The 24,278-nt window shown below is 42.1% G+C and overlaps 1 protein-coding gene across 2 annotated transcripts; it reads right to left on the bottom strand.

Annotated features, from left to right (window-relative positions):
- Window positions 1-1,445: 1,445 nt before the first annotated feature.
- LOC104932111 (ankyrin repeat domain-containing protein SOWAHB) lies at window positions 1,446-19,555 on the bottom strand. 2 transcript variants are annotated; one of them, XM_019273922.2, is made up of 14 exons: window positions 19,229-19,555; window positions 16,367-16,428; window positions 15,355-15,573; window positions 14,599-14,712; window positions 10,476-10,532; window positions 9,968-10,069; window positions 8,866-8,877; window positions 7,756-7,758; window positions 5,694-5,780; window positions 4,813-4,815; window positions 4,393-4,395; window positions 4,196-4,268; window positions 3,803-3,901; window positions 1,446-3,167 (listed from the first exon to the last, which is right to left on the bottom strand). In XM_019273922.2, exons 1-14 carry the CDS (start codon window positions 19,359-19,361, stop codon window positions 2,986-2,988), a joined length of 1,149 nt encoding a protein of 382 aa, XP_019129467.1. In that variant the 5' UTR covers window positions 19,362-19,555; the 3' UTR covers window positions 1,446-2,985. The 2 variants fall into 2 exon arrangements, with proteins under 2 accessions (XP_019129467.1, XP_027144073.1); XM_027288272.1 differs by lacking the exon at window positions 7,756-7,758.
- Window positions 19,556-24,278: the final 4,723 nt, after the last annotated feature.

The following is a 24,278-nucleotide window of genomic DNA, read 5'->3' as shown; positions in this document are numbered from 1 at the left end:
AACATAACAAAGCTGTTATCGGCTCCGCTAAGGAGTTTTCTGAGAGCAGGGTTACGAAAAAAAACGACCCGACCTTCACAAACTTGAATTTTGGGGCGGAATAGTGGTTGCACAAATAGTTTTTTCCACTTTCTGCAACAGTGCAAGATGTAATACAGACATACATAGCGGTTGCACTTGCAGATTTGCATCATAGAAGACCAGACTGTTCTGGCCACTGGCTTTGTCTGCGCTGTCCGAGAGCCCCTCTGGTTTCTGAGTGGTAACAGTGGCAAAGCGGGGCGTCTTTCTTCCTTGGATGTGTGCGTGCATCTATTCTTTGTGTAAAATTCCTTGCCGTATTATCACCGGTTATATTCCCAGTGAAACAAAAGGTGTTGACTCAATTTTTTCCGCCGTATCTCCATCGAGGTGAACGAACTGCAGTCCGTGCATTTCTCAGTTTCTCTCTTTAGCCTCACAGCGAGCAGCTAATGAGGTTATTGGGCATCTGTGACGTGACATCTACATTTTGGCCTATTTGTGAAACAATGGTAACAAGGAAGCCAGGGACATTGGTGCTCTGTGTTTTCCAACTCAAAATAACAAAGCCAAGCAGCCGCTGGTGGGAGGCTGTGCTCTCATGGAAATGAGCAACTGAACCAACAATGTAGCGCCTAATCTCTTCAGAGAGAGGAATCAGTTACACAGCAGTATGCACCCCTCAATGCTTTTCATTAGAGTCAGCGTGCTATTGAATCAGTCACTCCACCCCCTTGACTCACACACAAACACACACATACATGCGCGCAGACACACACACACACACACACACAACCCTCGTGTGTGTGTGTGTGTAACCGCAGGGCCTACTCATACATGCACTAGATACAAGGTAGCCCCCCAACAACAGAAGGGTTGAAATAAGTGGGGCAGAGGGTGGTATGGGGGTGTGAGGCCTCAAAGCATTGGATTAGAGTTAATGTGCCCTCCCTGGGTTATAATCTCTTCAGAGGGGGACTTTGTTTGAGGGGCTTGAGGGCAGTAAGATAAGTATCTATTACAGAAACTCCCTCTTATCCCCCCCCCCCAACATCCTCGCTTCAAAAATGAAGCACAAAAACACTTGCCTCTGTTCCCCTCTGTGTTGTCTGATATCCAAGACCCAAAAGCAAGTGCTGCCCTTTTCAGCTAATCAGGAATTAAGGTCTAAAGCCGTATGGAGAGTTAGCAGGGCCCATATTTACTCCATCTGTAGCCCACAAAGTCAGGTAGTTAAAGTAAGATCAAAGGCAGCTTAAAAAAAAAAAACAGGGTTATTGTATTAAATGAAAGAGAGAGAGAGAGAAAAAGGCATTATCACAAGATGTTCTTCTTCTCTGCTTTATAAGAAGTGAAGTACACACACAATGACTTACTACAAAGTGAACAACAGTGCAAGCGGAGTTAAAAACACACACATACAGTTTGATATAAAATACTGTTTAATACCAAAATATCTTCATTATATAAATATTGTGCAAAAGATGTATGGAGACAGATTAGATTACACAAACGGAACAAAAACTCGAGCTTTGACGTAGTAACAAATAGTAACAATGAGCGTCTTTTGCAAGAAGTTAAATGAAGTGAAGCACTTTAAACCAAAGACGTTGATTCACGATGCATTAGTGCAAATTTCTTCTGCAGAAGTTAACGTTTAGTTAACTTAGGGGGAGGGGCCGGCAAATTAAAGTACTTTGACACGAGAGCTTTCAAAGGAGTCGAGTAACGGAGCTGCAGATTATAATCTGCAGGTACGACGGCCAGAAATGAGACTAATTAACAGGGAGACGACACGTGTAGTCTGTACTGATGGTGGCTAATGAAACACGTGTGTTTGGGAAGGAGTTTAGCGTCAGCAGTGGCTCAGATTTACATTTTTTCAAACACTTTGTAAAGCATGGTGAAACTTTTTCAGGACTGCTTGAAAATTAACTTCCAGTAAAATTATTAAATTTATCGATTTACTGAGCTTTTATTTGTTGAATCCCGAAAACGATGTCATTGTCTCATAATTTGGCTTCATTCTTTGCTGGTGCATTCACCTAACATTGGAAACGCTGCATTCACGACGATAAGCAAACAAAAACGCGCCTGAACCATCATCAACATTTTTAGTGATTAGGGACCGTAGGGAAATTATTTGTGGGGCAGGTCAGAAAAGGGGGGGAGGGTAACGTGTTGTCTTCTTACTGCTGGAGGGAAAGGAGAGGAGACGAGCGTCTTAACCTTTCCTCATGACTTATTTATATTTAATTTGAATTTCCCCTTGCGGATAAATTATGAAAAACAAACATGTGTAATGGTAAAGGTGTAATTGGGGACACCACCTTTGAGTTACAAACACTGTCCGAATAAAGTAAAACATTAAGAACGCTGTGGATGGTCTTGATTTAAAAAAATAAACGTTAGGTTAATCCCTCTTCCCTACACCAATAATTTTCACACAGTCCCTTAACTGACAGTGTAATTATGATTTTAAAATAATCAAATCAAACAAACTGGATCACCTATAGCGTCATCTGCAAATGAATATTAATAGCATAGGGATCTCGCAGAGTTTAATACAAACAAAGGTGACGTGGCCTGAGCTGAAACTTTAAGGCAAACGTAACATTTATGCAACATTCATGAACATTTAAAGGCGTCAAGAAATACTTCTGTGGTGAGCACGGATATTGATAAGACATATTTTTAGATCATCTGTCAATGCTGAAACATCTGTGTTTAATACTTGGATGAGACGTTGAGGTGCATCTGCAAACGTGCGTTATCGGTCAGTAAGCGTAGGTGCCAATAGCCTGTGTGTGTGTGTGTGTGTGTATGTGTGTGTGTGTGTACATAATAAATACACTATCACTTCCTTTGTATATACATGTAGGTTTACATCATGAGTGTGTGTGTGTGTGTGTGAGTGTAGGACAGCTCGCACAGGCAGAAATCGTCCCTGGTTTCTGTTTTTACTCAGCGGGAGAATTTTCTGGGTCTGAACGCAGGAAGGATGAGCTGATGCGACGCCGTCCTCTCCTCCTCGATCGGAGCCAGCTCCTCCGCTGAGCCCCACTTCTTCTTGGAGTGAAACAAGGATACCAACTTCCTGTTCCTGTTCCGCTCTCTGGCCTGAGTGACTTGAAACACGGGGATCACTAGAAGAAGAAGAAGAAGAAGGAGGAGAAAGGATTAGGGGGAAATGAATGATTCTCATATTAGAATAAAGAAAGTTTAAATGGAGACATTAAGAAAATCAATTTAAAGAAATAGTTTGACATTGTGAGAGCTGCATTTTACACATCTGACCTTTTTTAATTATGAAGCTGAAGCTAGAACATCAGTTGTCAGTGATGACTCAAACGAGTTGTAACATTTTAATTAGTGACCTACGTGTTTTTTTGTTTTGTTTTGGCTGATCGGTCCTTTCGGCCATGAAAGTAAACTACCCAAAAATGTTGAACTATTCCTTCACACAAAATATGTTTTACAAACTTATTTGATTTAAAAGCAAGAGAAGACAACTTGAGTCAGCCCTTGACGTTTAAAAAATATGAGCCTGTGACTCATGAATATATATTAAATATCTCAAACTAAAAGTTACCTTACTGTCCTTTTATGACTTTAATAAGTAAGAAAATAAACCATATGTCTATCGTGTTTTTTTTTAAGCCAGAGTTACAAAGTGCTTCAGAGGAAAACAAAATGTAAAAAGACCATAAACCTGCCGGTGTAATAAAACAGTTGATTTTAATCCGTCAAATAATCTGTAATTCAGCAGCAAAGCACTCACAGATCTCGCAGTCCTCCTCTAGACCCTCCCCTGGTTCCTTGATGTTCAGATAATGGAAGGCGAGGTGGCCGCTGTAGTCCCTTAAGTTTTCTTTAGCGCCTGATGATGAGAGAAAAATTCAACCAGTGAAAACTGAGACCGGTCACGAGGAAGGGGAGGGAGGCAGGTAAGCTACTTTATCGACACCTTACACCCAGAGCTTGATCCAAAGGTAAACACAACCACCCACACAAGATGGGAACCAGCTGTCACTCCTAAACTACACTTTTAAAATCAAGTATTTCACATTAAATTAATTTGGCAATGATTGTAAACATTGCCGTGAGTTAATTATGCAATTTGATCATTTACGGCGGTGCTATCCCTGCAAGCGACGGGTTAAATGAAATTTACCATATGTCCCTATGAGCAGGTCTAGAATATGCCGATGACCGTGTAACGCTGCAATGTGTAAAGGTGTGTATCCCTGCAGAACAAAAAGAAAAAGAAAACGTGCACAAAGAAAATCAAATATTCACTGACACATAAAGACATTTTTAACTCGTGTGGGAATAACTGTGGCAGAGAAGCTTGCAGGGTTTAGTACCTACCCCCTTGAGTTTCCCAGGCCCGAGCGCCAGCCAGCGAAAACATGGAAAAAATATACAAATTAGCAAAGGTTATGGAAACACGAGATAATGATAAAAACATAATTGCTTGGTAATTCGCTGAAAATTGCACAGTCGTAGAGTCGTGCATGCTGGCACATAGACGCACTGTTTTGGGAAACAATTAACATGACATGACATGATTTATTAGCGGAGTACTCCTGCAGGCCGACAACACGTGCTGCTGTAATGCATTTGCACAGCTGGAATTTCACACAGATCATTCGGGAACATTACGTCACCGAGGGCCACGGAAAGAAGAAACCGGCAGCCACGTTGTTGTCGTCCGGGTGTTAACCGTTCAAATCAAACAACTCGCTGTACATACCCGTCACGTCCTGATTTAAAAAGCGGGATACTCACATGCTGCAAGACAGAAAAACACCAGGAATAAATCAGTGAGTGTGCACGGCACAGAAAACTGCATAACACCAGAAGATTAAATGGACACTCCACTGATCTGACGCATAAAGAGTTCTGTGGTACAAACTTTGGGCACGGAGCCTGAAAGCATGGTGAATCTGCAAATTTGGGTTTCAGGCATTTTTAATAATGCAAATGGAGCAAAACCTCCCAACTATACATCTTCCATACTGGTTTTAAAGCTGGAGAAAGGTCAGGCTGAGCTCATTATCATTGCTGAAAACACTCTAGCTTGTTTATATCACTTTAACGAAGGATGCAGGGGACGTGGGACTTCCTGTGAGCCAGATTATCATGCGGTTCACTACACACGTTTAGATAAGGACAGTATGTGAAAAAATAATCTGATATTGTTGTTTGTTCAGACTTTATTGAACATTAGAGTCCAAGAGAGAGCCGAGGAGTCGTGGTTCGCTCAGATTAGGTCAGAGAAAAATGACTTTAAAGACAGTATTTTAACTATTTTCATGGATATAAAAGGAACTAAGTTACTACGACCCTCGTACTCACGCTGCTGAGTCCTCATGGGAGAGGAGGTAATTCCTGTTTAACTTTGTTGAAATCATGAAAACTTCTAATAACAGAGTCGATTTGTTAAATGAACAAAATCCTTATTGAGTTACAGAAGCTGGTGGAACAGAGACGAACTCAGACGTGACAGGGCTGTGTATGAAAGATGCCATTGAGTTGCATCATGGGAATGGGAAGGGCGTATCGTGGCCTCAGACTCTTTTATGTTTGTCTTATTTAAACGTACATTTTAATCACAGTTTATTAAATAACCCTTTTTTAAAATCACTGAAAACGATAAATGAACTCACTGATTTGGTGTTGACGTCAGCACCGGCGTCAGCCACCAGAGCGGCCATGTCCTCGCTGCCGTGTTTAGCAGCCCAGTGCAGAGCGGTCTGTGTGCGATAAGCGAGGAAAGAAGAGTTACTCGTGAAGTCCTACTGTACTTTTCAGGCACGATAATTGCTGCAGCATCATTACAAGTTGTCTAAGCCGAGCGGGGCAGCTTCTTATTGGCTGTGTGAGGGCAGAGGGCCAGCTGTGCACGGAGGGGAGTGGACGGATGGAGGGATGGTGAGAAGGAGGGATGGAGAGATGGTTTCCTGCCATCTAACAGAGCCTAATTACAAAACAACACAGCACTGTGCCCACAGTTGGGGGGCCCGGCCGCCTGTCACCAGGGGGAAGATTGATGATGTTAGTGTGACCTGCAGAGTGGAGACCCACCCAGACATCACCGCACTACTGTCAGCACACGTCAAGGAGGGGAACATGGGCCCCCGCGACACAACTCTTAGAGATACACACCACACATGTCCACACATGCAAAGATACTCAAACATATGTGTGTGTGTGTGTGTGTGTGTGCACATGCAAACCACATCCACCTGTCGGACCAGAGCTGTGATCTCCACACACTTTAAGCTGAGTAATTACAGGCCATCAACAGGTGAGCGCAGAGCGTAAAGGTGCAGATGTCGGCTAAGTGACCACATCCACCCCTGCTGAGTTTGACCCTTCACACGGTAAATCAAACGCTAACCGTTTCAGAATGACATAATAACTTTGGAGGAATGAAAACTTTATCGCTTCACCGCGACCTGACTTGAGAAAAGAAACCTAGTCGTGACTTTTAAACTCCTTTTTAACTTTGAAATAAACAAATAAATAAGTTGCAGTGGGTTAAATGAACTGGCAAGATCTGGGATTTAGTTTAATATTCATAACATCTTTGTCACAACTTCCTCAAACGCCATCCTGAATATAAATCAGTCTACCGACGTCTTTCTCCTTTTGAGTCACGATGAATGAATCAGAGCTAAATGTGCTAAAAACAATCAGAGCTTTTGATAGTCGACACAAACGATACAGTGCGTCTGCTCTCTGACACATGTACCACATGGCCTTTATTCCAGTCACTGTGTTACTGTTAAATCTGAGTCACACGAAGAAATCATTACCCCGCGCAGAAAAGAAAACTCCTCAAAGTCTTTAAATCATCTGGATGGAAATATATATGAAATAATATTAGTTTTTTTTGCTGCGTGAATATTTTAACCAGTTTTCTGAGTTGCATCTCTTTTCCTAATCCAAACAAAGATGGTATGTGCTTAATTTACTCAGTATCAGTTTTATTAGTCGATACTGAGGTTCATTTTTTACTTTCCGGCCACCTGGATGAGGAAACACAGTCACAACTCGAGAGACAGGTTAAAATATTCTTCTTTCTTGTCTTTGAGGATTCTGGAAACGCCTTCAGAACAGCTGTAAGTTGCTAAATGTCACCACCAGTCATTTAATTTCCAGAGAAAGAGTCAACGAGACCTTTTGTGTTTAGAGGCGATGGCACTAATTGAGCTAATCGTGACACAACGAGCCCGTCCAGCAGCTGGAAGAAGGAATATTTCTGCCTGTACCCACTGAAGGGAGGCAGCGATCGGTATCTACACCTCTCTGTGTCGTGCGTCTGGCAGACAGATTGTGATAGATGCCGTCTGGCTCGAGTATCTCCATCTCTTTTGTCGGCGCCTCCCCTACCCGTCACACACCCGAAGACAGATTGACCAGAGGCGACGTTTGACGGGCGGCTCGGCGGCTCTCCCGGTGTGCGCGGGTGACGGACGAGGCCGAACAGGATGCGGCGTCTTCCCTTCCTGCAACTCTCGTTTCTGTTCCTGCCCACTCACCGGGGTGGCCCCCACCCTCCTCCCCGCCCGCCGCCACACATGTCCAATCACTCAGGGACACACACACACAAGTGGTGGCTAGAGAGGGAGAGGGCTCACATCAACATGAGACACAATGGCCAGTGTTTCTGACACTTGATGTGGAGGAAGACAGAGAGGAGTGATGGAGTAATGATGTACTTACAAACTGTGTGGCAGAGGAAGTCCGTCACAGCAGGAACGAAGGCCCCACGTCACGAGCAGAGCAGGGAAGAGAGGAAAGAGTTAGTGTTTGACTCTGGGTGTTGTGTCTTCACTTTTTAAGCAACTTTAAAGCGCCGCTTGAACCCGACAAACATTGGGTCCGAACAGGAAACACTTAAGTCCTCCCGGGATGAAGAGTAATCCCTTCAGTCCTGGTCAAACATGTGATTTAAAGCTCGGCGTTTGGTGCTTTTAACAGAACTCCTTCATGACAAACACAGATCAAATATGATAACTGCCTCTCATGAGTCGTTTGTTATTCAGGTTATCTGTGGATGTTATCTGTGGAAAGGCATCCACCTCTGCCGAACAGGGAAAGGCTGAGGGCTAAAGGGAACATCAAAGAGGCCCGAGGGGGACTTAGCACCTTCCCAGGGACACAACCAGCATTGTTCTACAATTAATCCCAGCCTGCTCTATTACTTTCAGATTATCTTTAAGTGGGTGAAGTCTTTGTGGGGCATTAAGACTCCCCTTAATCTCCCCACACATCTCCCCTACACTTCAATGGCGGCCGTGCTATCTTGTCCGGGTGGGGATGGCAGAGGCTTAGGGCTACTCTTAGAAGGTGGTCCGCCACGGCCACAGGACAGTGTGAGAACGGTGACACAGGGGAGGGACAACAAACATGAGCTCAAATCTCTTAAGCGCACAGGGAGACAAATAAAAGGATTTGGGTTGTCAGGGGGGCACAGGAGCTAAAAAGCTATCTTTCATAATCCTTTTGATAGTGGACCTTTGAAATGCATGATCTGGATGTTTTAACACCGGGTTCTCAGAACGCCATTAAGGGGAAAATCTCAGGCAGAGTGAGCTTGTGAAAGTTATACAAGCGCAAAAAAAAAAAAACGCAGGTTGGAGAGCGGCGGAGCTGAAATACATGAACTCAACAGGCTGCAGAGCAACGACACACAGAGAGGTATGAATGATTAAACTCACCCCCTGACGAGGACGGTCACAGTCGGGAGAGTCGAAATGAGAAAATAAGAGACGTTAAATCAGACGACGGTTACACCACAACATGTTACACAGTGTCACAGCAGATACTCACTGAGGTGAAGTCCTAAAAAAAAAAAGAAAGACACAAAATCATATATTAGTGACATCATCTATCAAATCAAAGTCTTTTTTGAGTTTTGTTAATTCCAGTATATTACAAATTCAAGGTCATACTTGCATAGTTTTGGTTATTAATTCTTTCAGTTTTGACAATATGACAGCTGGGAACATGAGTGATATCGCTTCAATAAAGTCCAGCAGGGCAGGTAACAAATGTTTGCACTTTCCTGTTTGTGTGAAAATTGATTTTCCGTACGCTACGACACAAAAACAGGCCGAACATCTCGTCGTTCTTTGTGCGACGCGTTGAGTGACGCCGATCTTTGAACTCCTGAGCTCCTCCCTCTCTCTGTTGTCTCGGCTTGTGTTCTCTCTCTCTCTCTCTCCAACTATTCATGAAGCCAGCTAACTTTTAATGTCACTAAGCATGAGAAGAAATGTACTGGACGCAAACAGTGCTTCATTATTATTTTGTTCAGCGCTGCTAACTCCACCCTGAGAGTTCCTGAAATGTTAGAAACACCACCCTCAAGTAGGGACTTTTTTTTTTTTTTTTGAGGTTGAACTCTGTTTGTTCCCTTATTTCTCAGACTGAAACTTATTTTTAGTTGTTTTAAAAGGTTTGTTGGCTCTGTGGTAGAAATGCTGTTAAGGCCCAATTCAGATCAAATTTTAGCGCTGTGGTGGAAAACACCAGTTTTTGCTTTTCATTGTCACGCACACCTGGTGTTTAACACCTGTTGTCAGACACAAGCGCGTAGATGGAAGCCTGGCAAGACGGATTCTCGTACATTTAGTTGCCTCGCAAGGTTACAAGTTACTTTTCTACACAGTTTTGTCGTTGTGTTTTGTCCTTACAGTATAAGTTGAGAAGTTAGTAAGGCTTCTGAGAATCAGCCTCATGATGATGCCTAACAGGCGTCTCTCAAGAGCTTAAAATGAACATCTGACCATTTTAATGGAACAATTTTACTGTTCGTCCTTGGTTTTTCTTAAACTCGATATCGCCACAGATGTTCCCAGATGTTTTTTACTACATAAAAAAAATAAATATGGGGAAATATGGAATTATCGTTGCATAGGGGCACCGCTACCTTCTTGTTTGCCAGCGAGGGGTCCTGTCTGAGCAGCTGAGAGAGGTCAGGGACCCGAGCGCCGGCAGCAGAGTAGATCCACTCCTTCTCTAAAGGATCCAACTATTCCACAAAGAGAGGGGGGAGGTGGAGTTTAGATATGCACACACACACACACACACACACACACACACACACACACACACACACACACACACACACACACACATCCTACTGTCCACATCCTGTTGTGGGTGCTTTTGATAATGCTGAAGCTACAAACCCCTAATCCATTTCCTACAAACGACTGAGTCACGGCCAACTGACACATAGTGGGCGACACCCGTGATCACATTTCACTGAGTTCATGCTTTTACTTCTGTTATTGGTTTAAAGGGACAGTACGTGAATGTGTATTTCCAAAAGACTGAAGCCCTAATTGGTCAGCTATCATTAACTTTTACTTTTAACCCCCTCTAAACTTTTGTTTATAAGAAAACAACAACATGAAAACATGAAAATGACTTACAGCAACCGCAGCAGAGCCCATACTGCCTGTACTCTCTTCGTCTTGCTCTGACTCGGACTGAAAGAAAAAAAAAACAAGACGGCTATTACTCAGACGTGACCAAAGGCTGTGACACAAGTCAACTGTGTGAGTCAAAATCAGCATTACAGGACGCACACACACACACACACCCTTATACATCCAGTTTCACACACTGGTCACACTGCTGTGATGTTTTCCAGCTGACGAGACGCGACCAAAGGGTGTCAGACAAGATAGAGGGGTAATGAGACAGCGAGACGGAGGTGACGCTTTCACACATAAGGGGTAATGAATAACAATCCAATTAACAATTAACTAAAAAAAACACGCCTACAGTCGGGCCATGTGTTTCTGGCACTGTTTCAGTCTGAAGGGGGTCGAGAGGAAAAACTCTCCTAGGAGTGTGTAAAAGTGTCACAGGCTGATTTATGTGAGAGAGGGTGAGTTTTTTTTTTTTTTGAGGAGGAGGACTTGATTGCAAATTGTTCTCAGATCACTCAGAGACATGATGTTGAAACAATCCGGCCTTTCATGTCTCTTGCACAAACTGTCACACGTCAGCGCGCCGAACATGAAAAGTGGAGGGATTGTATTTATCCAGCCTATTCCACTCCAGCACATTTTTTTTTTGTACTCTCGGTGGAGACCAATAATAACAAGCAGAGAAAAACATTGTTGGGCATGACGGGAAAGACTGAGAGGTTACAACAGCTCAAATACTCTTCCAGAACTTCGTGTTTATTTAATACATTTCTCATTTTTAGGTGCTTTTAAGGCTGCAACATCGAATATGTTCATTATTTTTTGATTTGTTTGCAGAAAATCAGAGAAACTGCAAACCACAAGTTCAGGTTTTATCTGTCAAACAGTCCAAAAACCGACAGATGTTCAATAATATTGCTAAATCAAACAACCAAAACAGCTGACGACATCAGATTCGAGGTTGTTCTTTCTTGCATTAGACGTTGCAGAGCCTGTGGAGTCGAAGAAGACTTAAGGGAAGCTGCACTAAAACAACCAAAACTAATTTGAAGAGTCTTCAAAGTGAAGCGGCGCGTCAGCTGACCGCTAGTGGAGAGAGGTCAGTGATAATATTTCACACAGGGGGATCGTCCTCGTGTTCTTCACGCCGTCAGGTCAAGTCAGGTTAATGAGTCTGCAGCCGGCTCCGTGAAGCTGGACTCAGACACCAAAGAGCATGGGTGTGTACGCGTTGGACAAATTAAAGTTTAAATATTCCAACTCATCCAGATGGACTGTGTACCGTCTTCGCAGTACAACATATAATCAGGTTAAATGAACAAACAGTCACACAAGACAAACACCCAAAACAAACATCTCGACTAATACCCGAACAAATGATCTAACATGTGCGTAGGTAGGTGTAGGCATTGTGTATTTCAAATACACAATGCCTACACCTACCTACGTACATCCACACAGAGTCATGCTTAAACACACACACACACACAGTCCAGTGTGAGTAAATCAGAATATACACAGAGGGAGGTAAATGGGAGAAAGTTAAATGGGTAATTAATAATATAAATAATAAATGATATAACTGAGTAAAGCAGCTTCACTGTGTCTTGGTATTGATTCAGAATCAAGGTGTTCTTGGTGCATGTAACAAACATTAAGTAAGAGTATAAGAAATATATATGTATATATAAAAAAACAAGCATTAAAGAATATAAACAATATAGAAATTGAAAGATTGTGCAGAAATACAGTAAATAGACGCAAGGCTACAAGTCTCTGAACTCAACTGGAGGAATAAACTCTCTACATATAAAAGATATTTTGTAAGTTGGTGTTTTGATGATGTCGGTCCAGAATCTCCCGTAGATGTTAAATTCAGGTTGAGATCTGATGACTGTCAATCGATTCTCATCATTTTCATCACGATCACAGCGTTCAGTGACTCATAGGACCTGCATGTCAGCCGTGTTCACCGTGTTTCTCCACTTCATTCATTTTTTATAACATGCATGACCATTTGAAAACGTCTTCCAGCACACACCTCATGGCTGCAGCTCCATCACAGACTAAACGACAAACTAGGTAACAATAAGTCAAATTTTAAACTTTGAAAAACTCAAAGGAACGTGAACGTTTAGGCCCAGAGAGTCATCCTACAGTTACAGTGAAGCAGGTACTGTAATGTGAACACCGGGTGTCCTACATACAGAGTTCAATGGTGTGATTAATACTTTAATCTGATTGCGGCGCTATATTAACACACTCCAACATATTTCATCTGTCTATTGTGCGGGTCATCAAGGACGGCCACGTATGTTTCCCCGGGGTGAACCTCAATCTCTTTAATGGGCACAAATGATTATTATCTTTCTAATGAGTTCCAACATGTTGCTGCTGCTTAACATAATAACAGAGAGCTTCATTTAAATGCAGATTCTCCTTCTTCTCCCCCATCGGGTCCTCCTCCCACTCAGACTCAACAAACTGCAGGTTACAAATCCAGGTAATTTACTTAGCACCACCTGGTGGGTAAAGAAGGAACCACTTGAGTGGAAGTTTGTGAAATGATAAGTGAGATAATGTGCATGTAATCAAGAATGTAAATTAATGAAGACTTTGATAATAAAAACTTTAAAAGAAATGAAGCCACCACTTGAAATGACTCCAGAAGGTGTCGGTGAGTTTATATTTAGCCATCACATGAGAACATGCAGAGAAAAACATTGTTGTACATGACACTTTATGTAAATGTTCCTATTTTTGTGTTTGTATGTGGACATAGTCTACTCAGATGAAGTTAGAGATCTTCAGCTTTCAGGTGGAATTTATGGAAAATGTAAAAAGTTCACGCTAAAACAAAAGCCGTGTCATTGTCTCCGTAACTGGACCATCGATTACAGCTTGACAACGACGTCTCACGCTGTTTACAAGTCGACTTATTACGACCTGCTGATGACACTGTGACACCTCTTCATGATGAAGAGGACTGTTTTAAATACAAACTGAACTGAACCAGAACATTTAGTGATCGATTCATGGATCAGACACTTAGAGAACAGTACTGAAACAATGAACAGTTAGACATGTGCATTTAAAAGTCAAATGAAATTCACCTGTAAAGGTTTGAAATTTCATCCGGAAGCTGAATATCCTGTGTTTTTTGTGAGTAGTGCATTTCTTATAAGTCAAACATCCTTTAACCTTTGGCCTTTATTTCTATTCGCACTCTTCTTACTTTGTACTGCAGCTGCTCCCTCAGGATGAGCAAAGCTCTATTTTCTTCTTCAATCTTTTTTTAGTAACTCTGATCGGGAATCTAAAATCTGACCCGAAAAAAGGTTACAATCATTATTCTAGAAAACTGTCACGAGAACAGAGAACGCATGAGTCACAAGCACGGTATGCCGACTGAGGCCGGTTCAGGTTACCCTCCACTTCATCATCTCTGAATGGGACAAACTCATCCATCAGAACTGCTGTAACACGACGATGATGTTACTAATGTGACTTTTGAGATGAGAGCAAAAGTTTAACCTCATAATCCAGCTGATGTGCAGCTAAACTAAACTAGAGCTTCGACTCACAGAGGCCGAGGTCCAGAAACCAAAGACAGACACAGATCATAGAAGAAGGATGGGAAGTTAACTGTTGATATTTTAGCTTTGAAAACTAACGAACAAATGGACTAATCATTTCAGCTGTAAGCTGAGAAAGTAACCGAGTCATATTTCTTCTGGGCAGAAAAGGAGTGCTAGAGCTTTCTAACCCGTTTGGTTCGGGTAAAGAGGGACCCTGGTGTGGGCTGGACCAAGACCGCTTCGAAAGGGTGGTCTCCCTTTTGTGGTGTGAAAGCAAACAGAGCAATGATTTGTTTTAATAGATCCACCTGCTGACTGTGAAATCTATTTGAGCAGTTCATTTGTATAGGTGATGCATGTATTTACACAAGTCATCTGCTGCATAAACGTCTGTCAGTCAGCGGCTCCTGATGACGCAGGATGACCACACCAACCAACTAAAGACGTAAATGAGCCACAAAACAAAAAAACACAACGGTGCTGTTACTCTGTGCCGAGCGTACCAGCCCATTCTTCAAACACTGCCTCTCAATCATCATCACCTTTGAGCCCGAGTCTTTGTCCAGATCATCCTCCTTGTTGCTTTGAGCCAAAGGTTCCTGGATCAGGACGACGGGATGCTGCGGCGCGGTGACGGTCGATACCGTCCGCACGGCCTGCAGGAGTAACACACACACACACACACACACACACACACACACACACACACACACAAACGTGTTGATCTGAATGTTCACAGGCCGAACATTTTAGCTGCGTCATGTGTCGGCTGAGGTTAACAGTCAGCATCGGCGCCATCTGGGTGTGGACGAACAGTGTTTGCTTTGGAGCCGTACGCGAGGATACTCGACCAACAGCATCAAATATACTAATCTTTTTTTTAAATCTATGATTAAATGTGCAAAGAGCAGTGTGTAAAAGTACTTCCATGGGATTATTGTGCATTAAAAGCAGCACATAGTGTTTATTCTCACAACAGTAAAGTGCTTCTGTGCATTAGTTTTAAACGGCTCCTCCCTTTGTGTAAAGACATAAGCCCTCTGACCTTCCCTTTCTTCTCATCAGTTAGATTCACCACAGTAAGATCAGCGTTTCTCCGCTGCACACTGTCTCTCTGTGTGAACCGTCATTGAATGCTGACGCGTGATCGTGGAGAGAAAGGCCGACACAGACGGGCCTTGTTTGGGAAATAAATGCATCTTTCACAGTTAGAGCCCGGTTTGCATTTTAGCAGCCAGTGTTTTTGCTGAGTCATCCCCAGCCGTTTTTATTTTGTCGATCAGAGCCGCCGCGCTCACCTCTGCAGCGCCGTCGGGCTCTCTCTCATCTTGTTGTTCTTTCTGATGACGGGGAGAAGAAGAAGAAGTCGAGGCGTCCGTCGTGTCCCACTGCGCCGTCGCCGGAGTTCGGGCCGGGCTCGAATGTCTCTGTCCGTCCCCGTCCGTCCCAGGATGTTTGGCATCTCGCTCATGGAGCATTTGCCTGTATTTCTTCTTTAGGACTAAATACTTCTCGCCCTGCAGACAAACAGAGTCAGTTAACACGATAAATAAGAAACGAGCCACGAGAACTCGTGTGTTTTGTGTCTGTGGAGTAATCAGACTGTTTATATCTTTAGTCTTCAGCCGCCCCTGCACTCAGAAATGTGTTTTGCTTGGTGTTACGTCACTTGGATGTTTGACCTTCACTGTGCAGATCGACGTATGTGCAGCTGGTTTCCACGTTCATCTGTGGAAGAAGGAAAGTTTCTCCGTCTTCCACTTAAATGAGTTTTCTTTTTATTCACATTTTAAAGCAACAAATATGTTAGTAAATGTCTATATAGTGTCAAATTTATGCACATTATTTAGTCACCTATATGCATTTTAGTCTGGCGGCTGTTTGCTCACAAACACGGATGTACACAATGCAGATTTTAAATATTTAAACGTTAAGCTTTGCAAATGTTTTGTGAGGAAGCCGATGCATTCAGTGGCATTGTGAGAACCTCAGTGATGCACACAATAACCTTTGTTAGTGTTTGTTTACATGAATCCTCAACGGGGCAGCTTTAACAGACAGACACGAGTCAGGTTAAACATTTTGTTTAATATGTGAAGATTCTTGATAAAAATAGTTTAAAGGAAAATGCAAACTGCAGCTTCGTTCCCTCTGGGAGCAAACAGAAAGAGTTCGGGTCTCTTTGTTTAAGCAGAGGAGTTTAACTTTTTTAATATCAGTGATGCATTACGTCTGACTGCATGTGAGCTTTTTTTTTTTTTTCTTTCCACAAAAGGTAAAAACATTTCAGCAGTTCAGTTCAGTACTTACGTTCTCTGACTTCACCACAGCGATTCGGTCGATGATGAGCTTGAATTCCTCTCTGTATTTAGCTGCGGGGGGAAAAAAATATTTCATGTGAAAAAACTAAATATAGCTTCAAATTCCTGCAAGTGGTGACGACACCAGAAAATGTCAAACGAGAAACTCGGCTCGGCTCCGTTTCATAGATGTGACCTGAAGCTTGAATTAAGTTTGGTTTACCGTTAAACACATGGAGTATATCCAGTGTCTGTTTCTGATAGATGTGTGCTTTGTGGACTGCAGTCTGCTGCTTTTATCTGAAGCAAGATAAAGCAGTACATGTGTGAATGACTAAGCTGGATACAGCTCATGTTCCAGAGACGTATGACTGTATCCTCGCACATTTGCAAAGAGATCACAGTGCATCCCCGAAGGCAGAAACCTGAGTCATTAAAGATTTTTCCTGTGGGCGCCAAACAAACAACAGCTGACGAGCTGACAGACCTGTGCAGATAAAGCTATCTGCCTTCGCTCACACCAGCGAGCGCATATACTGTGTGATTAAAAGCAGACTGTGTTATCAGGCTAAACAAGCAGGAAATTTTCCAGGTGTTAAAGTGTATTCCATTCATGCCTTTAGGTGTACACGAGCACGCGGCTCGGGGGACAATCGAAATGTTTCCTTTTTCCTGGCGTGGCCTGAAAAGAACAATTCGTAGTGAGATAGTCGGGGCAGCTCACGTTCACAACAACAGGAAATCCAAAAGGAAGCAGCCACTTACATCTGTCTCAACAAAAGAATTCCTCGCCAGCCAAAGAGTAACACAGCATACGTGCCGGTTATTTATTAGCCAAAGGTCTGCACAAACAAGCACGCACACACACACACACACACACACACACACACACACACACACACCGCCTCACTTCCCACCGTGCCCCAGTTTTCCGATCTGATAAAAAATAAGCGACCCCCATTAGAGGTCTACATCCAGTCATGCATGTGGACTTAATTATGATTAAAACACAACCACGGGAATCTGCAACCACATGCTACGACAGACTTTAAATGTGTGTGTGGGAAGCACTCTTCTAATTGGACAGCCATGTCAGATGGCAGCTCTTTAAACCTCTGTCAACAACTGCAGTGCTGACATGGCATCTGGACATGGACATACATGCTGGCAACTGCAACACAAGGTCACTTTGGATAATCATTGAGGGGGAGGCTGGAACGTGTCCATGTTTCAGACGGAGCCAGAGGTAAAGACGGCGTTCACAGGATGCAGAATGAACCGTCACATGCATGTGGGTATTCCTGTGTAACTCGGCAGAAAACAAACACTGATTGGTTATCAGTGTCAGTCAAACTGAGAAAAGTCCACGAAAGGTTTGCAAACGTTAGTGCTGCAACTGATTGTTACATCATTTGGTCTCTAAAAAAAAAAACTGTGAAATGTCAAAGATGAACTACGTCAATTTAATGTCAGAGCAAATTCTCACATTTGAGAACGTGCAACCATCAAAATGTTGAAAATGACTGAAACAGTTTGACCAAAAGTAAAGTAAGAAACCAACTGATCAGTCTTGAAGCCCAGTCGGCTTTGGTCAATGTTTCTGGGCTTCCAGTGGAAAATGAATCCGGGCCAAGACTTCCTCTGCAGCCCGACTTGCAACTTTAAAAAGCAAGAATTAGTCTTAAAAAGAAGCTCGATCATCGTCATTTGACAGCTGTTGGGTTCTGTGTTTGCATTTCAGCCGGTCCATTGCAGCTCTCCACATGGATTGTTTACCTGCATGCAACCAAAGCCCGCTCAGAGGTCTCAAACTAGTCGGACTACAAACAGAAACCAGAATGCTTCTGGTGCCAAAATCTCTGTCCCTTTGTCCCTTTGTCCTTCCTAGGTTTAATGACGCCTGGTTGCTCAAACAAGCCACCTGTCAATCAATGCAGCCTGATCACCTGCATAACTTTAAGCCTTAATATAACGTGAACAGGTGAGTTGTATATAAATTCACCCTCAGTACAGTTGTCATGAACGGGGAAATTAGCTACAGAGACCAAAACTGTTTTTTGTACCAGGCTGTAAACATGTTTATTTCTGCTGTCTAACATGGGGACTTATGGAGACTGACTCACTTCTGGAGCCAGCCTCAAGTGGACGTTTGAGGGAACTGCAGTTTTTGAGCGCTTCCACATTGGCTCCGTTCGGTCGTACCAGACCACGTGAGGCCCTAACAGCAAAAAAAACTGATTTTTGAATTGAGATTTTTCATTTTTTAACACGAGGAGTTCGTTAAAGTCGAGCTCGTGCGGATAAACATTTATCTAAAGAAGCAAAATATGTGAAGAATTCAGATGTTTTGGTTCAGCACAGGGTTGCATAAGCATCTGAGCTGTAGGTGGGTGGAGAGGAGGAGTAAACACACACACACACACACACACCACCCTCCACTATGTTCTTACTCTATGACTCCTGTGCAGCCCACAGGGCCTTCATGTGACGCTGCATGCATGGTGACATGTTCTGGGTGGTGGGTGGTGGTGGTTGGGGTTGGTTCAGGTCTCTGTGATCAGCCATACAACAACTGGCATGATGGGAGGAAGTGACAGCATTCCTGCTGGAGCTGCTGCAGCACTTTGGAGGAGGCTTTTTAAATGCAAACCAGATGTGTGCTTTAACAAGGCCAGAACAATGAGAGCACACAGAGACACAGTTAGAGCACAGATGAATCATATTCATGTAAATATGAAACCTGACACACACAAACACGAGATCCTTCTGGTGCCATCACATTTTAATCCACACCCCTCCTTCATTTCCTGTCGGATCTCTCCCATCATATTTTCATCCAGCACACAACAACAACAACACACACACTACTTACCACGCAACTGCAAGTCAGCGTGGCCAATGAAAGGCTTGAATGTCTTCAGCATGTCTGCGTTCTTCACCCTGCCCGAGCCGCCTCCGGTGGAGGAGAAATAATCCAGCAGCGTCTCTTCGCTCACATCACTCATCTTCCACACCTCTCTCTCTCTCTCTCTCTCTCTTTTTTAATCTCTTCTCACCTCTCTACGTGTTTTTTTTCCTCACTTAAACACAATGCTCTGCTCTCCTCTGGGCTAATTTGTTGGTGTAGTACATGTCTAAACTTCACTCCACCCAGACGGAGCTGACCGCTGCTGCGCCTCCTCCTGTTAACCCTTTACGCACTGCGCACAGCTCAGACACTCGGTGTTCAACTGATGCCTGTCTTCATGCACACACACTCACCTCTATCACTTAATACATACCAGACTATATTTAATATGCATTATTGCTACTGTTATACAAATAGGATTAGGTGTGTCTGTCCTGTTCTTTGTATGTCTCGCATACCTCCCTTAGTCGGCCTCTGATTTACTGAGGCTGGTAGGGAGAGACAATTATAAATTAGTGGTACAAGGACAGCAGAGACAGGCTAGGGGAGTACCATGTGGATATAAAACATAGTGCTCATTATTGAGCAGAAAACCAACCAAAGGAATGTCATGACGTTATCTGTATCAGTGGGGAGGTGTCCGAGACAGCCCATTTTTGAACAATGTATAAGAACCTACTGTTAGAGCTCCTCAGGGAGCCTTTTCTCTGTAACCCTCTTGTGTGTGTTGCACTGTTAAACACTCCTTCTTGTACAAGAATATTAAATTCAACTTAAACTTTGGATACTTTAAATCCAGTCCTCTTTATTTAAGGGTTCTACTTAAAAATTCTCGTAACAGCTACACTACAGATAGATAGATAGATAGATAGATAGATAGATAGATAGATAGATAGATAGATAGATAGATAGATAGATACTTTATTGATCCCTAGGGAAATTCAAGCATCCAGTAGCAGCATGCAAACATGAGCTGAACTCCAAATTTAAATTAAAACCTGCGCCAAAATATTGAACATTTGCAGAGAAGTTAGACTTTAAATATGTGCAGGGAAATGAAACAGTTGTAGCAAAATTAATGTCTGTCTGTCTATGGATGACTTCTTATGTAGCATGTGTGTAGCCTCTTTCTTACCTGTGAGCATCAGTCTCTACAACTCCTCCCTCAAAATAACAGACTTGCTGTCGAACTGGTTTGTGCAATACAAGTGAAATCTGCCACACATGCATCCTGCACTTTAACAATCAGTCTATTCTCTGTATAGTCTCTCAAAGACTAAATTCTTTATAAGGTTTTAGATTTACATATTGCATAGTTCACTGTTACTTGGCTTTTATTTTGCTGTTATTTATACATGTGTATATAGTGTTAAAATGGATATCTTCTAGGTGTATAGTGTTAAAGTTTTTTCTTGGGATTTTACTATCCAACCTCTACAGTGCTGTTACTACTATCTAACTTACCGTTTGGGAGCTGCTGTAACAAACATAGTTTCCCTGCTGGGATTAATAAAGTATTTCTGATTCTGTATTCAGACGCTTTAGAAAACAGACATTATGTATTTTCAAAGACGTTCAACATCAACATGACAGGTGAGTCCAAACATCTGAGTGGTAGTGTTCCTCTTATTTTGTATTTAATCATTTATTTATTTATTTCTGTCCTTGTGTTGCTCCACAAAGTTCTCCTTCCTCTCCTCATATTCATAGTACTTCAAAAGATACAGTTTTATGGTAGTAGACCTATTTATGTAGTGTTCTCCTCTTAAAGTATTCAGTCTTGGAAGTACTCAAATCTTTTGGTGAAGTGAAAGTACAAAGTAAAAGTCCTGCATTCGTAACCTTACTATGTCTGTAAGTATTATCAAAGTACAAGTACACAAATGTTCCCTGTCAGTGTTTTCTGGATCAGTATTACTGCTGCGTTAATGCTGTTCGAGCTCATCTAAACTTCTTTGTAAGCAGTTTAATCTACAGCGATGCATCACGAGATCATTTTGTGTTTGTGACTCATTTCCAGCTCATCAAAGAGGATTTTTAAATAGTTGATTTAGTCAAAGAAGTATAACGTTTTTATCAACCCCTCGAGGAACACGCCATGCTGAACATTCAAAGTGGAGATGTTGTTGTCGCTGCACAGGAAGAGTGAGAAATGTGTAATCTGGTAAAAGTAACTAAAGAGTAAAAAGTAGAATCTTTGCACCTCAGTCAGTGTTGATACGTTCTTGATGTGACACAGGACGAGATGTTCAGGGTCCATGTGGGTTTGAGGTGAGTTCAAGTCAAGAACTCAACGTTCAGGTGGTTTTGAAATCAGCTGAACATCTTTTGGTTTTGGACTGTTGGCAACCAAACAATTCATTGATCAACTGAGAAAATAATCGTCAGATTAACTGAGTGTAAATAATCATTGTATCACTGTAATCAGTGTAATTCTTCATTGTATCTAACACAGAAAAATAAACATGTCATCTTTCTAACTTTTGTAGCATCTGATTAAAACTCATGGATTAATATCTGTTATTTATCCCACAACTAGAAGACGACGATATCTAGGATAGAAAGAGCGTTTGTCACTAGTTCTCCTTGAAAATGTAGTTGCTGGCTGAATTGCAAATGTTTCATTCAACCTTTATTTAAACAGCGGACATGTCCTGATTTTTGATTATGATGAGAGTATAACAGAATAAATACACTGACAAAAAATTATGAGAAAACAAAAGTTTCTAATCATGGTTTTAAATCGACCTTAGGAACTTCAGTAAAGTTGAATGAATCTAAAAACGTTCACTCAAAAAAATGACATGTTGGCTTTAATTAAATGTATTTTGTCAACAGGTTTCACATAAATGTATTAAGTTATGTAAAGAGAAAAATGTTATGTTAGGGGTTCAATTACAGTTACAGTTAACTTAATACAATTTCATGGAAGCTGTTGATTAATTAAAGTCAACATTTCAGCACAAAACTCAAAGCATTGAGCATTGAACAAGACAAATAAAGACTATGAGACCAGTTCTAATTCAAGGTTTGAAAAAAACACAATTTTTTGGGTCTTTTTCTTCCTTTTTTTTTAGTTTTAGGAGCGATCACCTCTAATCTTTTGTGTTCCAGTCCACCTTTAAATCTATAAATCACAGTGAGGATACATGAAAATCATTCTGCCTTCAGAAGTGAACACTGTTTTGGAGGTTAAAGTGCAAAATTCAACATTGGGATGACAAGCCTGTAAACAGCTACAACCTGTGCAAGCAGCGCTGATAACGTTTGAAGGCCAGTCAGTTCAGGTATTAGACACAGAACACATTGTCAGATTAATTGTGTGATTGTGCTGTAAATATTAAATGTGCCGGTCTTACACGTTAATCCGTCTGTCCTCCTCTGGTATAGCTTCTCTTTGAACGAGTTTCCATTTAATTTAGAAATGGGTGATTTTGTGTTTTTGTGTTTTTAGGCTGCGGCTCTAAGAAGACAATATTGTAATTACAGTAAGCTTCTTATAAGCTGATACAATTATTGAGGTGAGGAGTTTATATTGTCGCATGAAAGTGGGACCTTATGCTCTTCCAGTTTAGAAAACAACACAACTTTGACGAGGATAAAGACATTTGATCCTCTGGCATATGCCACGTCTTTGTGGAATGAATTCACGCCAGAGAGCAGCTGGCAATACATTATCACCTTTCTGCCACTGTCAGGGATTGTGTGGCGAGCGTGATTCACCCAAACAGACCTGTGGTGGACCCAGTAAATGCACCAAGGTGAAAATGTAAAGATCTTTCATTGCGAGTTAACCTCAAAAGTTTTTATTCTGCAGGAAATTAGCTGTTTTGACTGATTCATTATCATTTATTACACTAAAAGGCTGCTGATACATCCATCCATCCGTTTTAGATCCGGTCTGGTTGATCGGTCCGATGGTTCCTGAGATTCACGGGATGAATCTGAGCAGTCATGAGATGATTTAATGAGGCAGGAAAGGAGAAAAGTTCTGTTGGACCTTTAATTAAAATGAAGTTATGATGTGATTTGTGAGATGGACATCTTCTGATACTCGCTTGTCCCTTGCAGCAGAAGAAAGCTTATAGACTTGGGCCCTGCATTGATGCTCGACTAGTCTAACAAGGCTAGTGTCGTCCACTCCATCACTGATGGAGGCGCCTTTGTCCAACAGCGTGTGCTGTTACTGCAGCGGTCCAGGCCGGGTTGACTGCAGACTCCGCTCTGTCATTAACATTAGTGTGAGGCTGGAAGTCTCTCGTCTTGTAGAGAATGTCGAAGTTGTTCTGTGGGGTCGTTTTGGATTTGTTTGTTTTTTAAACTTAAACCTGAAGAGTAACTGGTCGTCACACCTGTCAGGTAAAAGTGTAAACTGGCATTAAATGGAAATACTAAAGTAAAGTACCTTAATATTTGTACCCAATTATGATATTTGTAAATAAAATTAGTTAATGAAAGGCTGGGTAAACCTTAAAGGGTCACTTCAGTATGTTAATAATGCAGCAGCACAGATCAATCTGATCTAGATCTGTGTTTGTCGACTGCTATGTCATAAGAACAAACTAGGTTTGAGGTTGGAAACAGTGACTCCATTAAATAGTTCGTCCACCAGAGAGCGCTGACAAATAACAAGGCTAATGTTCACCAAAGTATTCAGCCGAGCTGTAGTGTAGATAGTATTTAATATTTGAAAATGTATAAATGGAAATCTGGAGGACTTTTTGTCGTGTCCTTTAAAACCAGTGTGTTTCTGATGAAAGTGCACCAGATTGATGTATTTATGTATTTGCGGCATCGTTACTGTGACCGGAGTTAAAACTCGACTCATTTCTAACTTGAGATTTTTGCTTTATGTTTATGGCTGTCAGCCGTCGCAGCGCCTGAAGCGAGGAGGATAACGTTAGGCACCGTTAACAGTTGCATCAGGGCATCAAAATAGTAATAGATGCTGATTTCTGTTGATCTTGTGCAGGGCTCTAAAATGTCAGACTTGCAGTGTTACATGTGAAACATC

The sequence above is a fragment of the Larimichthys crocea genome, chromosome XV, assembly GCF_000972845.2.
Source record: "Larimichthys crocea isolate SSNF chromosome XV, L_crocea_2.0, whole genome shotgun sequence".
NCBI lineage: Eukaryota > Metazoa > Chordata > Actinopteri > Sciaenidae > Larimichthys > Larimichthys crocea.
The sequence above is the reverse complement of the archived record's forward strand: the minus strand, read 5'-3'. Positions and strand labels throughout refer to the sequence as shown.

Bases quoted from the DNA above. Each gene is read 5' to 3' on its own strand.
- LOC104932111 (XM_019273922.2), bottom strand. From the start codon at position 19,361: ATGAGTGATGTGAGCGAAGAGACGCTGCTGGATTATTTCTCCTCCACC. The intron at 15,574-16,366 runs GTAAGTACTGAA...GTTTGTCTGCAG, and splicing joins CTGTGGTGAAGTCAGAGAAC to GGCGAGAAGTATTTAGTCCT. The intron at 3,902-4,195 runs GTAAATTTCATT...TCTCATCATCAG, and splicing joins CCTGCTCATAGGGACATATG to GCGCTAAAGAAAACTTAAGG.